Below are 14841 nucleotides of genomic sequence, written 5' to 3'. Positions count from 1 at the left end.
GCATCGGCTGGGTCCCCATCGGCTCTGTAGATATCGAAAAATGTAAACGGGCATCAGAGATTCTGAGCGACAACATTTACCGCCAGCCTGCAGACAAGCTGAAATTCACCAGCGTGACCGACTCTCCAGAGCAGGTCCTGGCCAAGAGCAATGCCATCACCATGAACAAGGTCAGTCCTTCGCCTCTGGGTAACAATGGGTAGAGAAGCAGCGTGGCTCACTGGAAAGAGCACGAGCTTTGGAGTTTGAGGTCATGGGTTCAAATCCCAGCTCCGCCAACTGTCAGCTGTGTGACTTTGGGCAAGTCACTTAACTTCTCTGTGCCTCAGTGACCTCATCTGTAAAATGGGGGTTAAAACTGTGAGCCCCCCATGGGACAACCTGATCACCTTGTAACCTCCCCAGCGCTTAGAATAGTGCTTTGCACATAGTAAGCGCTTAACAAATACCATCATTATTATTAAGGGAATTATCACAAATCCCGTACCAAGGCCAACAGCTTGTCGGTGAATTATTTTGCCCCTCTCATAACTGTGGGAGTTAAAATAATCAATGGAGTTGGAAGATCACACTTACCTTTTCAGTGATGTGCTTTATCCCGCCATCATCAAAACAGTTTCCGCTATCATCAGTCCCACTGACATTCCTCCGGGCAATCAAAACTCCTGCAGACTAAAGTTTTGGGTTTTCATGTTTCCGTGTTCAGTTCTTTTAGGAACGTCTTAGTCAACAATTCCGTTTTAACTTCTTGTTAGTACCAGTAATAGATTTCTAAGTTGCTATGCTGATGGAGACTCATTTTGTTTTGCAGCGCTTGTACACAGAGGCTTGGGACAAAGACAAGACACAAATCCACATAATGCCTGATACGCCTGAAATCACACTGGCAAGGCAGAACAAAGTCAACTATAGTGAGGTGAGAACCTGTCCAGAGAGACTCAGACTTATTTCCGATGATTCTTTTAGTTGGAGCTTTTTCTCTGCTTGAGAGAAAAAGCAAGTAGGAAAAAATCGATCATTTCACATTCTTCGTACACTAAATTCCATACTTCATGCCCCACCTCCACACTCATGAATACACCCACTCTCTCTTTTTCTCAAAGCCTTCCATTCCAGTGAAGCACTCCAAACTCTTTCATCCACTTCCACACACTTCTCTTTTTCCCTTTCACCACCCAGTTTGGTTTGTTTACTCATTTTCTCCTATTTCTTGCTCATCACCCAAGGACGTCTTTCCTATGCCAGAATGATGGTCCATCTATCCCGGGATTCTACCTATAACCATGACAACAGGATGCTTGGAGGAGTAGTATAATGACTCCCTTTCTTCATCTCCTAGTTCCTCGTGCTTTTCTCTTTACTACTTTGACTCTCCCTTGGGTCTTGTTCTCTTTTTCTTTGAGTGCTCTCCTCCCTTTAATTTCCTATGGTCCTGGGGTGCTCCTTTTGTTATTGTTTTTCCTCCAATTATCCATTACCAGTTTTGTTTTTATTTCCCCTTTGATTTCCTCTTTTTCTCTTTCCTTCTGAAATTTTTTCGCTCTTTCCCACCCTGGTCCTTTGTTTTTCTTCTCTTAGCTTTTCCTCCCTCTTCTCCCCAATGTTTTTTCCCCCTCACATTTTTCCCTCTCAGCTTTGTGGTCCTCTGCCATCCAGGAAGTTGCTCTCTGCTCCAGAGAGGAGAGAGAAGGAGAGAATTCTCCTTTCGCTCCCCAAGGGCTAGTTTCCCTCCCAGCTTGACCAAGACTTACGGATTCCTTGGAGAGTTGGAAGAAGGGGAGGATGGCAGAAACTCTGGTCTTCCCATGGGCAGTGCCATCCAGGAATCTCTTAGCTTGGAACAATGGGGCTTCCATTTGTGTTCGGGGCTGGTTGTGTGATGAATGGCAGTGAAGCTTGGTCCGACTAGGCCCTGAGTGTTCGGATGGGCAGACAGCTCTCTTTCCTCTGCTGAGCCAGAACTGGTGGTAATTCACTAGCCCTCTGGAAAGGACCCCGTTCTGACCTCCTTCCAACCACAAATCCCCTGGTACTGAGCTATTTATTTGCATTTCCTCTTGCAGAACCTCTATAAACTCGCCAATGAAGAAGCCAAGAAGAAAGGCTACGACTTGCGCATTGACGCTATCCCGATCCAAGCAGCCAAAGCATCCAGAGACATTGCCAGCGATGTGAGTGGTAAACTGCCATGTGTTTTAGAGAGCAACACTCTCATGTTTCCACTGAAATGGCAAGATAACTAATGGAGGCAAATTAGTTTGGACTGTGAATGGGAGGGGGAAATTGGAGTTTAATAAATCAAAGGAGCGCATAATTTCAGGAGGATTAAACGTGCTCTCAAGTCATGGGTTCTCTTTCCCACCCTGCTCTCAAGTCATGGTCATGGGTTCTAATCCCGGCTCTGCCGCTTATTGGCTGTGTGACTCTGGGCAAGTCACTTAACTTCTCTGTGCCTCAGTTACCTCATCTGTAAAATGGGGATTAAGATTGTGAGCCCCACGTCGGACAACCTGGTCACCTTGTATCCCCCCCCCCCCCAGTGCTCAGAACAGTGCTTTGCACATAGTAAGTGCTTAATAGATACCATCATTATTAATTTTAAGTCGTTTTTTCCCAGAATTGACCATGACTCATTCCACGTTTAAACAATTTACAATCAGTGGTACTTGTGGAGCGTTTACTCTGCTCAGATCACTGTGCTGAGTGCTTGGGATAGTACAATAGAGTAAGGAGACACGATCCCTGCCCTCAAGGAGTTTACAATCTAGTGGGAATAAACAAAGAAAATAAGTGTGCAGGTGAGCCATGCTTCCCACCATTAGTAATGGAAATTTGTCTGCACACTTTGCACGCCCAGCCTGTACCAAAATATGTTAGGACAACTTCATGTTATAATTGAATGCTAGGAGGGTCTCATAGGGAACCCGTGAATCCTCTGGAATAAGAAATTGGAATGGAAAGAGTTTAATCCTCTGGGATAAGAAATTGCAATGGAAAGAGCTTCTGCCATTCTCAGAATGTCCATCATTGAACTGCTGACCACACTCCTAGTTGAAATTAAATTCATTTATTTCCAACATGGAGGATGAGAAATAACTTTATTGGAGGATCAGTATAGGTGGGATTTTCTCCAGGCGGGTTCATCAGTGTGATTTGGCACCGGTTTTTGAAAGTTCCAGCTCGGTGGGTGTCTTTCATCATCCCAAATACTTTACCCCCTCTGGAATTGAATCTCGGTGGTATTGCAAGACAGCACTGGCCTTTCTTAAGTCCACAAGGCCATCACACAAAAGTGAGTCTCCCAGATGTACGCTACAGCACCCTTCTTTGCACTTGACGTGATGTCCTGCCTACTTGGCTGCCTTAAAGTTTTTTTCAAAGGCAATTAAAAGGTTGGCAGAGCTTTCTTCTTTCCCCTGCCTCTTCCTTGGAGGAAATAGGCTTAGGTAAGCATAGGCTAAGATCCCCAGGAGGATGTCCCTTCCATCCCCTCAGGCCATGTAGTCGTAGCACTACATGCAGATCCCGGGGAGTCTGCTGGAAAAGGGGATAGAACCCATGGCTGGACGAGGGCAGGATGGACTGGAGACTGGGTGGGTTTTCCAGAACTTTCTGACCGGCTCTGCTGGGCTCCTGTGGGGGTCATTACCTGGACACACCGGATTTGGGCATGGCTGGGACCACCTCAGCCAGAGCACAGCTGCAAGCATAGCTGGGATGTCTCTAGTCCCTCTAGTCCCAATCCACCCTCACCCTCAGAATCGGTCTTGAAGGGAAGACCAAAACCCTTCAAGGGGAATTGTGAAGTGGAGGTTTTTTGTGCAGCGATCTGTAGTTATTAAGGCTTTTTCTGCTCAACATGCAAAAAAAAAAAACAGGTGACTTATGAAACCATTCATTTCTCCCTGTTGGATTACATTAATCAATCAAATTTTCAGCCCTGTCAACATTACTGGGACCCATCGGGTTAATCAGGATTAGCTGGAGTTCAAAACCACAAATAATTCTCCTGGAAAAAGGATCTCCTAAAGAGCACGTTGTGACTTCAGCTTTTCAATTTAATTGAGAAAATGTGAAGATTGATTAATCCCAGAACAATATTTCCAAGAACAATGTTTCCCATTACAGTACAAGTACAAGGACGGTTACCGCAAGCAACTGGGCCACCACATCGGAGCGCGGGACATCCATGACGACCCCAAGATGATGTGGTCCATACACGCGGCCAAGATCCAGAGCGACCGGGAGTACAAGAAAGACTTTGAGAAGTGGAAGACCAAGTTCAGCAGCCCGGTGGACATGCTGGGGGTTGTCCTGGCCAAGCAGTGTCAGATCCTGGTGAGCGACATAGACTACAAGCATCCGCTGCACGAGTGGACCTGCCTGCCGGACCAGAATGACGTCGTCCATGCCAGAAAAACCTACGACCTTCAGAGTGACGTGAGTATCGAATGCTGTGAGGTACCGTTTTGTAGGGCTGACGTTGAAGTTGATATTTGTAAATGGACTTTGGGGAGCAGGTGGTGAGGATGGAGTCCCAACTTCTAGCCGTCTTTCGGCAGTGAGGAGGGAGAGGAGAGTAGTGGGAAGGCTGCTTTGGAAAGAGCATGCCATACACCTTCAAGTGAGCCACACTTGCTAATAGGGTACACCCCAACATATGTACATTACCAGGATACATCTATCCCGCATCGTGGGTTTACTTGACTTGTCTAAGGGTGGGAGAGAATGAATCCTGCCACAGTTTTGGTTTGGGACCCCCCGCTTCAACCCTTCTAGACTACTTCATGACATTTCCCAAATGGGGAACGTTCCTGTTGCTTCGTTCCATTTCTCCCCAGTTCTTCTCCATACAGTCAGTCTTAGATCCTACGATTTAGTTCCTTCTGCCTCTGCTCCCAACAGAATATGTACAAGTCAGATCTTCAGTGGTTGAGAGGCATCGGCTGGGTCCCCATCGATTCCGTGGATGTTGTAAGGTGCAAGAGGGCTGCCGAGATCCTGAGCGACAGTGTCTACCGCCAACCTCCGGAAAAGCTGAAATTTGCCAGCGTGACCGACTCGTTGGAGCAGGTTTTGGCCAAAAATAATGCCATCACTATGAGCAAGGTGAGCCTTTGGCTTCTGGAGAAATTAATCAAGGCCTTTTGCCATTAAAAGATTAAGAACCAGATGAATTTTGGGGCCTGGCTTTCCTTCTGCATATGATTTTCACCAACAGCGGGACTATGGCAATTGTGTTCTGTGCTCACTTCATAATTTATGTGCTCTGGAACTATCTTGGATAGTTTCTGCAAACAGGGAAATAATTTTTCTGGCTCTGAAGGAAGTGAAACTATCATCTAATGATAACTATGGTATTTTCATTGTCAACTGTATTGAGCGCTTACTGTGTGCAGAGCACTGTGTTAAATGCTTATTATGTACTATGCACTGTGGTAGATAATCAGGTTGGACACGGGGCTTACAATGTAAGTAGGAGGGAGAACAGGTATTGAATCCCCATTTTATTGATGAAGAAACTGAGGCACTGAGAAGGTGAGTGACTTGCTCAAGGATACAGCAGCCAAGTAGCAGAGCCCGGTTTAGAACCCAGGCCCTCTGATTCCCAGGTCCACGCTGTTTCCACTAGGCCCTGCTGCTTCTCATCTCAGAATTCAATCCATTTGAGCGGTACGTCTGCTTTACAGCATTTGCTGAGCACGTGAATTCCGATGGCATGACTGGGTAATATGCCGTCAAATAGATGCAGAGAGAATCCAAGCAAACCTCTATATAGATTAATTGTCTCCAAGAATTAGCTAGTGTGGACACAATCAAGCCAGATCTCTTCTGTGCCACCCTATTGATGATTCTATGGTCTAGGTGACTCTGCAGCTCCTTGTACAGATATGTTTCCAGTGCATTCATTTCAACCTTCTCCTTTGCAGCGCTTGTACACGGAGGCCTGGGACAAAGACAAAACTCAAGTCCACATAATGCCCGACACGCCCGAGATTACGCTGGCAAGGCAGAACAAAATCAACTACAGCCAAGTGAGTTTGCATGCTGGCATTATTCTCCCCATCTGCTCAAACTTCCTCTTTAGTTAAATGTGATCATCCTATTAAGACTTGGTTCAGATTGTGTTCCCCAGATGTATCCGTCGTCCCTGGAAACATTACCGTCCGACAAATCGGGTTGTCCTGAGAGTAACCGATCCATAATCTCTATTGAATATTTACTCGGTTCCCTGAACTTAATCTGTGCACTGTACTAAGCCTTTCGGTAAATTCAGTAGTGGATACAATCCTTGCCCTCAAGGAGTTTACAACCTAACAAGGGAGAGAAACACTAAAATAAATTACAGGTGGGGGAAGTAACAGACTTTGAAGATTAGAGGAGGAGGTAGTACCCATTTGCTCAACTTGAGTCTTGTTTACTCTTTTGGGAACCTAAAACGGTCCAGATTCCCCTGCGGATGGTACTGTGTTGTGGCTAATAATTTTAGTTAAGCTTGATGTAAGCCACGAAATTCATTTGCAAGTAGAAGAAAATACTTAATCTGTAGATCCCCGTCCATTCTCAAAAACCAACAGATGGGCTCTTGGTTCTCAACATCCTAGACTTCCAGTAACTAAAGTAGGAGTTGATTGGCAAGACTCCGAACGTTTCATTTAAAGAGCTGCCTTTAGTACCGAAATAAAGGACCCAGAATTGTCAGCTTCTGTGTTCAAGCTGGGGAGATGTTTTGTTTTTTTAATTTATTTATGGTATCTAAGCACTTATTATTCTAAGCACTGGGATAAGTATGAAATAATCAGGTTAGACACAGTTCCTGTCCCACATCAGGCTCACAGTCTTAATCCCCATTTAACAGATAAGGCAACTGAGGCACCGAGAAGGGAAGTGACTTGCCCAGGGTCACACAGCAGACAAGTGGCGGAGGTGGGATTTGAACTCAGGTCCTTCTGACTCTAGGCCTTGGAAACCAGGCCCTGACTCTATCCACTAGGTCACGCTGCCTGCCCCCATAAAACTCACAGTTTTATCCCTTTTCTTTCCCAGGACCGACTGCGAGCAAAAAGGCATTTCTCTTACAACACAATTTCTCCTACACCCCAACACATTCTTGCAAACTCCTGCGTTATCTAAAAATTGCATTGAACCAAGAATTATTTCAATGGGAAGTAGGGACTGGGGGGGAAATTGTTCATTAAAATAGAACCTTGGCTTCTATCACTCAAGGTGAAAATAAAGAAAGTTGTGGAAGATACAGGCTAAAACTTCAAGTGAGCCATTGAAGTGCTACTGTATTTGACGTGTTGGACATTTCTCTGACACCGATAGTTGGCCCTTGACATCTGGTGTGGATCCAGTTTGTACCACTCAAAATGCATTTCTAGTAAACAGTATGTTGGGAATAGTTGTGATCGGTTCCCTTTGCACTACTAGAGAAGGATTGATACCAGATTGTCACAAAACTGGCATTTCTTTGGAGCATCATTTTTGACACCTACATCTCATAATTGATTAAAAGCCAATTTACAGCTGAATTATAACTATGCACCCCTATTCTTCCCTGTTCTATTCAAATCAGGCACCGAAAGCCCACTCTGTAGCACAAATGATGCTTTCCCAGCATTTCTCCACAAATTCCACCCAGATCTCTCAAAGCAGCATGGCATAGTGGCTAGAGCACAGGTCTGGTTGTCAGTAGGTCATGGGTTCTAATCCTGACTCCTCCACTTGTCTGCTGTGTGACCTTGGGCAAGTCACTTCACTTCTCCGTGCCTCAGTTACCTCATCTGTAAAATGTGGATTAAGACTGTGAGCCCCATATGGGACAACCTGATTACCCTGTATCTACTCCAGTGCTTAGAACAGTGCTTGGCACATAATAAGTGCTTAAGAAATACCATTATTATTATTATTATTAATAAGTCATTTTTGAAAGTTCTCAACTTAAATTACCTCCCCTGGGTTTTAGGGCAATCTTTAGGAAGCTACTCATATATTGTCCATAAAAATGGAATGGGTAAATCAAATGAAATATTCATCTTGCAGTAATTCCTTTGAAGAACTATTAGCTTTGAAAACCTTGTGAATTCAGTGTTTTGACCTCTAGGTTATTCCTCTGATGTTTGTGCAGGACACTGAGTTTTTGCTTGACATTTTAAAGAAAGGCCATGTAATTAACCTGCATCCAAAAGTTGGCTTCCTTTGACAGAGATTCAATATTTTCGAGTATGAATATGAATGTTAAAAAAGTTATCATTTCTTTCCTCAGAGCCTTTATCGACTTGCCCTCGAAGAGTCAAAGAAGGAAGGTTACGACTTGAGGATTGACGCTATTCCAATTGTTGTCGCTAAAGCATCCAGGGATATTGCCAGTGATGTAAGAACAATTAACCAAGCCTTACCTACTCTCTTGGGATAAGGCCAGGCATTTACTACTTCATGTTGCACCTCATTGAATTCAGTGTAAAAGACTTGGGGCGGAGGAGGAAGAGAATGAACTTTGGCTGGAAAATAAAAAGGCCAGTTCCCTCGTCTAAGGGAGGCCCAAATCTCATGGAGATGATCTCCAGACAACCGAAATGTTTCCTTCCTCAAGTTTTCCAGTCTAGAAAAAGTTGAAGCTAGTAGTATTGGTATTTTTTCAGACCAAAGAATTTCACTGCATGCTGGGGAACGTACAAGGATTCCTTAACATGTTTAACTTAACCTGTGCCCTCCCCCCACTACTAATAGTCTGTCCTTCCCAATAATTCAGAGAGAAATCCTCCCACTCTAGAGGATGTGAAAGGAAAGTCGTTGGGGAATAACAGTCCATGGTTTCCCTCCACTGAAGAGTGCTGTCCAACAACTGTGCTCATGCTTTAATATTTCCGCGTCTAAAGTTACTGAACAGTAAAACCTGGGAGGATGATTTCATGAAGCAAATTCTTCTGTAGTAGCACAACCATGGTCCAAAACCCCAAATACCCATTTTGGGGTTCCGACAGAACACGCGGGGAGAACACTTCTCTTCCTGCTTGATCATTTGGTGTTCCCTCCTTGGAAGTGACAAAGCTCAATAATGAAAACCTGGCGGTGTTTATTTTTCCCCCTCTTTTGGTCCATTTCAGTACAAATACAAAGAGGCTTACCGCAAGCAACTTGGCCACCATATCGGCGCCCGAACCGTGCGTGACGACCCCAAGATAATGTGGTCCCTGCACATAGCCAAGGTCCAGAGCGACCGGGAGTACAAGAAAGACTTCGAGAAATACAAGACCCGATTCAGCAGCCCAGTAGACATGCTGGGCATTGTGTTAGCCAAGAATAGCCAGACTTTGGTCAGCGATGTGGACTACAAGCACCCTCTGCATGAGTGGACCTGTCTGCCGGACCAGAATGACATCATTCACGCTCGAAAGGCCTATGACCTCCAGAGTGACGTGAGTATTTGCCCACTGATCAATAGTGGTGTGAAGTGGGCACTTACTTTGTGCAGAGCACTGTACTAAGAACTTGGGAGAGTGCAGTACAACAGAATTAGTGGGCACATTTCCTGCCTATAATAATAATAATAACGGTATTTGTTAAGCGCTTACTTTGTGCCAAGCACTGTTCTAAGCGCTGGGGGGTATACAAGGTAATCAGGTTGTCTCACGTGAGGCTCACAGTCTTTATTCCCGTTTTACAGATGAGGGAACTGAGGGACAGAGAATAATAATTGTAATAATTGTGGTATTTGTTAAGTGCTTACTATGTGCCACGCACTGTTTTAAGCGCTGAGGGGGGGATACAAGGTAAACCAGTTTGTCCCACGTGGGGCTCACAGTAATGACATAATGAAGGTGTTTCTGAAATATTACATGCGATAGGTGATTCTTGCCACAAATCCACTTAGGAAACCCATCGCCACGGTATTACCTTTTAATGTTCTCTTTGGTCAGCCTAAAGCCTTGCTCATTTATAAATGAGCAATCTGTAGCCTCCTCATCACCCCCACTGAAGCTGCCACTTATTGAATGCTCTCTGGGGGGGCTTGCCCTGACCAGTCACTTCCAGCGTGGCTCAATGGAAAGAGCCCGGGCTTTGGAGTCAGAGATCACGGGTTCAAATCCCGGCTCCGCCAACTGTCAACTGTGTGACTTTGGGCAAGTCACTTAAGTTCTCTGTGCCTTAGTGACCTCATCTGTAAATTGGGGATGAAAACTGTGAGCCCCCCGACCTGATCACCTTGTAACCTCCCCAGCGCTTAGAACAGTGCTTAGCACATAGTAAGCACTTAATGCCATTATTATTATTATTCCACTCTGCCCCCGTGGAACCTAGCTGGCTCAGTTAAATGACGACCATGGTTTTTATCTGCTCAATTGCAGAATCTCTACAAGGCAGATCTCGACTGGTTGAAAGGCACTGGCTGGGTGCCGATTGGGTCCGTGCCGGTTCTTCACGCGAAGAGAGCGGCAGAGATTCTGAGTGAAAGCATGTACCGCCAGCCTCCAGAAAAGCTGAAATTTACCAGCGTGACCGACTCTCCGGAGCAGGTGTTGGCCAGGAATAATGCCATCACCATGAACAAGGTGCGTTATGTGTCTTTGGAGTGACGTTACGGGGCTCCTTCAAGGAGGGTTTGGCTGAATTCATCAATGATAGGGTCCGTAGCGGGTCATTAGAGGTAACAGCCAGGAACGCGTAGCGAAATATTTGTAACCATTAGGATGGATGACAGAGAGAGCAGTCACTGGACTGTTCTTCCACGCATCTTGATGCCGTTGACGGAGTCAGTATACTGGTCTGGATATCGTTGCCTTCGGTCTTAAACTCTTTTTGTCATGCAGTATGGGGAATTAAATCAGGTGAAACCTCTGTGTAACTAAAGGGCTTTCTTTTATCCAAATTTAGCAGGGAGTGGTCTCATCTTCGGCTGCCAAACACCTCAGGAAATCCCAGCGGGAACTTCAGGAAGCAGAGCCGTGCTCTGCTCCAAATCCCACCCACGGGGGGAAGTGAGGAGATTTATGGATCCTCTCTTCATAGCCCCCAGGACTCAGAGTATGGCAAGTCCTTCACTCCTGTCCTACCCAAGTCTTGCCATCAGAATATTTCGTAGTCCCCAGGCTTTAAAGACAAATTTAGTTTACTCATGTACGGCATTTAGAGAAAACCTCAGTATAGTGGGAGCAAACAAAGACACTATTGTAATGCATGGCCATGCAATTCTTTGCATTTAGCAAGCACTACTCATACAATATCTTTTTAATTGTATAAATTCTCTTTGCTGTGCAGGGTGGGGAATCATTTGTACTCAGAAGGCTGGGTGCATGAGAATATTTGACCTATTGATACAGATCCAGATCGCTTACCCACAGACATTCATTCATTCATTCATTCAATCATATTTATTGAGTGCTTACCATGTGCAGAGCACTGTACTAAGTGCTTAGACACTTGGCAAGTGCTCACACCATCACATCCCTTTCATCTTGGGAGAAGCAGTGTGGCTCAGCGGAAAGAGCCCGGGCTTGGGAGTCAGAGGTCATGGGTTCTAATCCCGACTCCACCGCTTGTCTGCTGTGTGACCCTGGGCAAGTCACTTCACTTCTCTGTGCCTCAGTTCCCTCATCTGTAAAATGGGGATTAAGACTGAATCCCACGTGGGATAACCTGATTGCTTTGCATCTACCCCAGCACTTAGAACGGTGCTTGGCACATAGCGCTTAGCAAATACCATCATCATCATCATTATTATTATTATCTTTTCTTTTCCATATCTGGACTGCTTGCATTCTAGCCTGTTCATTCAGATTTTTCCTTCAGTCTTGGAGCCAGACAAGTAAGGTCACTGGAAAGGAGGACCTTCATCATTCCTCCTATTCCTCCTTCTCAGAGAAAGAGCAAGTAATTCTGTCTCCTGTTCTTCTCTAGCGCTTATATACTGAAGCGTGGGACAATGCCAAGAAAACAATCCACGTCATGCCTGACACTCCAGAAATCATGCTAGCAAAGCTCAACCGAATCAACTACAGTCAGGTGAGTGGCTGCTAAATGTTCTCGGAAATCGGGGAGGCCCCAGCGGCTTCAGCGGAGCCTAGTGAAAATAGCACGAGTCTGGGAGCTGGGAAACTTGAGCTCTAGTGCCAGTTCTGCCATTGACCAGGATGCGTGACATCAGGCAAGACATTTAACCTCCCTGGGCCTCAGTTTTCTCATGTGCAAAATGGAGATGAAAATATTCCGTCTTCACAAGGGGGTTGTGAAGAGAAAGTGAAAATAATCAGATTGGAAGATACTTTTACTGTTCTCTTTGGGTTATTTGGGCTTTATCTCTCCTGTATCCCTGGCGTGCTAGGATCATGAGAAATGTTTCATCCCCAAGTTAAATGATGTTCTGTGTGGCTGGGCTCATGTATGATGGAATTCACCAACCCCCTCTTTGTCCAATCCCAAAGATTCAAGGCTTAGCAAAGGAGTATGGGGGGATTTTACAGGCAGGGGAGTGTGGGGAATGTATTCTCTGAGCCACCAGTATATCTCCGTTACAATAAGAGGAGACGGCCATGCGGGGTGATGGGTCAGTTAGCTGTATTTCAGTCATGGATATTGGACCGCTCGAACATAGAGTGTATTAAGGCTTGACGTCATTTTGGCAACCTGTATTTTCTGGACTGCGATTTTCCTTATGGGACTTGAGCATGATGAAATTACACGAGCACATTGCATACCCTCTTTCCAAACTTGACCTCACGAAGCTGTTGGGATAGAAAATGAGAGGGCATTGGAGCATGTTTTAGCTCCTGGGGGAAAACGTTAATGACATAGAGAGTATTGTTGCAATAAAGAATGACCCTCTTTTTCTTTCTTCTCTATAGAAACTCTACAGACTTGCCTTAGAAGAGTCCAGGAAGGAAGGTTATGACTTGCGCCTGGACGCCATACCGATTCAAGCTGCCAAGGCCTCCCGAGACATTGCTAGTGATGTAAGTAGGCGTTCCGAGGCCAACAGGGAGATGTTTCTTACACAGAAGTGCCTGCATCTGGTAGTGTTCAACTTTCCACACCAGCACTTCGATTATTCCCACCACCCTCCACGGATATGCCCATCTAATGAACTGGAGTCCCAGATCATTCATTTATTCGTTCATTCGGTCGTATTTTTTGAGCACTTATCAGGTACGAAAGACTGCACAAAGCGCTTGGGAGAGTACAATATAACAATAAACAGACACATTCCCTGCCCACAACAAGCTTACATTCTAGAGACCAGCTTACATCAAGGCAACCCTTTCAGAGGATTCTTTCAGTCTTATCCAGTGAAGAGAGATACACGCAATCTTGTGACATCCTGTGTTTCACCATTACGTTAATCCCTACTCCGTTCCGACGCGTTCAGAACAAAAACCTAGAAATTAAGCCTGATCCAGTGCAGCCGAACTGTAACGTTCCTCCCGCTGTCCCCCACCCTCACGCCCGAATCTCGCCCTTTCTCCACGAACGTACTCTGAGTGATGAAAATGACTGCTGGCGTATTGGGTGGCGAACGCAATGGTGCAGTAAGGGCCACTCTTTCAGTGCACACATTGCATAAAGGTTCCCGAGTCACGGATGGGACTCGGAGCCATATTCTCTCCCTTGGTAAGAGCTCACCATAGGACCGTCATCTTCAAACCTGAAGGACAGCCCCATATATAATCCTTTTTGGTTGTATGTGCCTATCAGTATTAATTAATTAAGGCATTCGTTAAGGGCTTATAGGGTGCCCAGCACTGAACTAAGCACTGGGGTGGATACAAGATAATCAACAAGTTGGGGGGAAGTTATCAATCAATCAGTGATATTTATTGAGCCCCTATGAGGGCAGAGCACTCAACTAACCGCTCAGTCCATGATTCCCAACGCCTCAAGAACTTCTGGTGGTTGCCCATCCCACCTCCACATCAAACAGAAACTCCTTATCATAAGCTTTAAAGCACTCCATCACTTTGTCCCCTCCTACCTCCACTCCCTGATTTCCCGCTACTGCACAGCCCGCACGCTTTGCTCCTGTAATGCCTCCCTACTCTCTGTGCCTCAGTCTCATCTGTCTAGCTGCCCACATTCGGCCTTTGAAGTGGAACACCCTCCTTCTTCATATCATCATCATCATCAATCGTATTTATTGAGCGCTTACTGTGTGCAGAGCACTGTACTAAGCGCTTGGGAAGTACAAATTGGCAACATATATCCAACAGACGCTCACTCTCCCCACCTTCAAAGCTCATCAAGAGGCTTCCCTGCCTAAGCCCTCATTTCCTCTTCTCCCACTCTCTTGCAGAATTGCACCCTTTAGTCACCTTCCTTCAGCCCCATAGCACTTATGCGTATACCCATAATTTAATTTATTAATATTAATATCTGTCCTTCCCTCTAGACTGTGACCCCATTGTGGGCAGGGGTCGTGTCTACCAACTCTGTTATATTGCACTCTCCCAAATGCTTAGTACAGTGCTCTGCACACAGTAAGTGCCCAATAAATAATAATGATAACGATGGCATTTGTTAAGCGCATACTATTTGCAAAGCACTGTTCTAAGCGCTGGGGGGAAAACAAGGTGATCAGGTTGTCCCACCTGAGACTCACAGTCTTAATCCCCATTTTACAAATGAGGGGACTGAGGCTCAGAGAAGTGAAGTGACTTGCCCAAGGTCACACAGCAGACATGTGGCGGAGCCGGGACTAGAACCCATGACCCCTGACTCCCAAGCCCGGGCTCTTTCCACTGAGCCACACTGCTTCTCAAATGCAATTGATTGATTGATATTTGGGAAAGTACAGCTGAAGCAAAACACACATTCCTGCCAACAAGAAACTCACACTCTCTAATGGGA

The 14841-nt window shown here is 45.5% G+C and overlaps 1 protein-coding gene across 1 annotated transcript in view; it reads left to right on the top strand.

Annotated features, from left to right (window-relative positions):
• NEB (nebulin) overlaps positions 1 to 14841 on the top strand; it is a 207242-nt gene that overhangs the window by 96037 nt on the left and 96364 nt on the right. The window contains exons 66-70 of the mRNA XM_038751620.1: positions 8270 to 8377; positions 9111 to 9422; positions 10353 to 10556; positions 11902 to 12006; positions 12846 to 12953. Coding sequence (XP_038607548.1) covers positions 8270 to 8377; positions 9111 to 9422; positions 10353 to 10556; positions 11902 to 12006; positions 12846 to 12953 — 837 coding nt within the window. The remainder of the gene's footprint in view (positions 1 to 8269; positions 8378 to 9110; positions 9423 to 10352; positions 10557 to 11901; positions 12007 to 12845; positions 12954 to 14841) is intronic.

Source organism: Tachyglossus aculeatus, chromosome 9 (genome assembly GCF_015852505.1).
Source record: "Tachyglossus aculeatus isolate mTacAcu1 chromosome 9, mTacAcu1.pri, whole genome shotgun sequence".
Classification (NCBI taxonomy): domain Eukaryota; kingdom Metazoa; phylum Chordata; class Mammalia; order Monotremata; family Tachyglossidae; genus Tachyglossus; species Tachyglossus aculeatus.
Note: the sequence above shows the minus strand (reverse complement) of the source record. Positions and strands in the feature narration are given on the sequence as shown.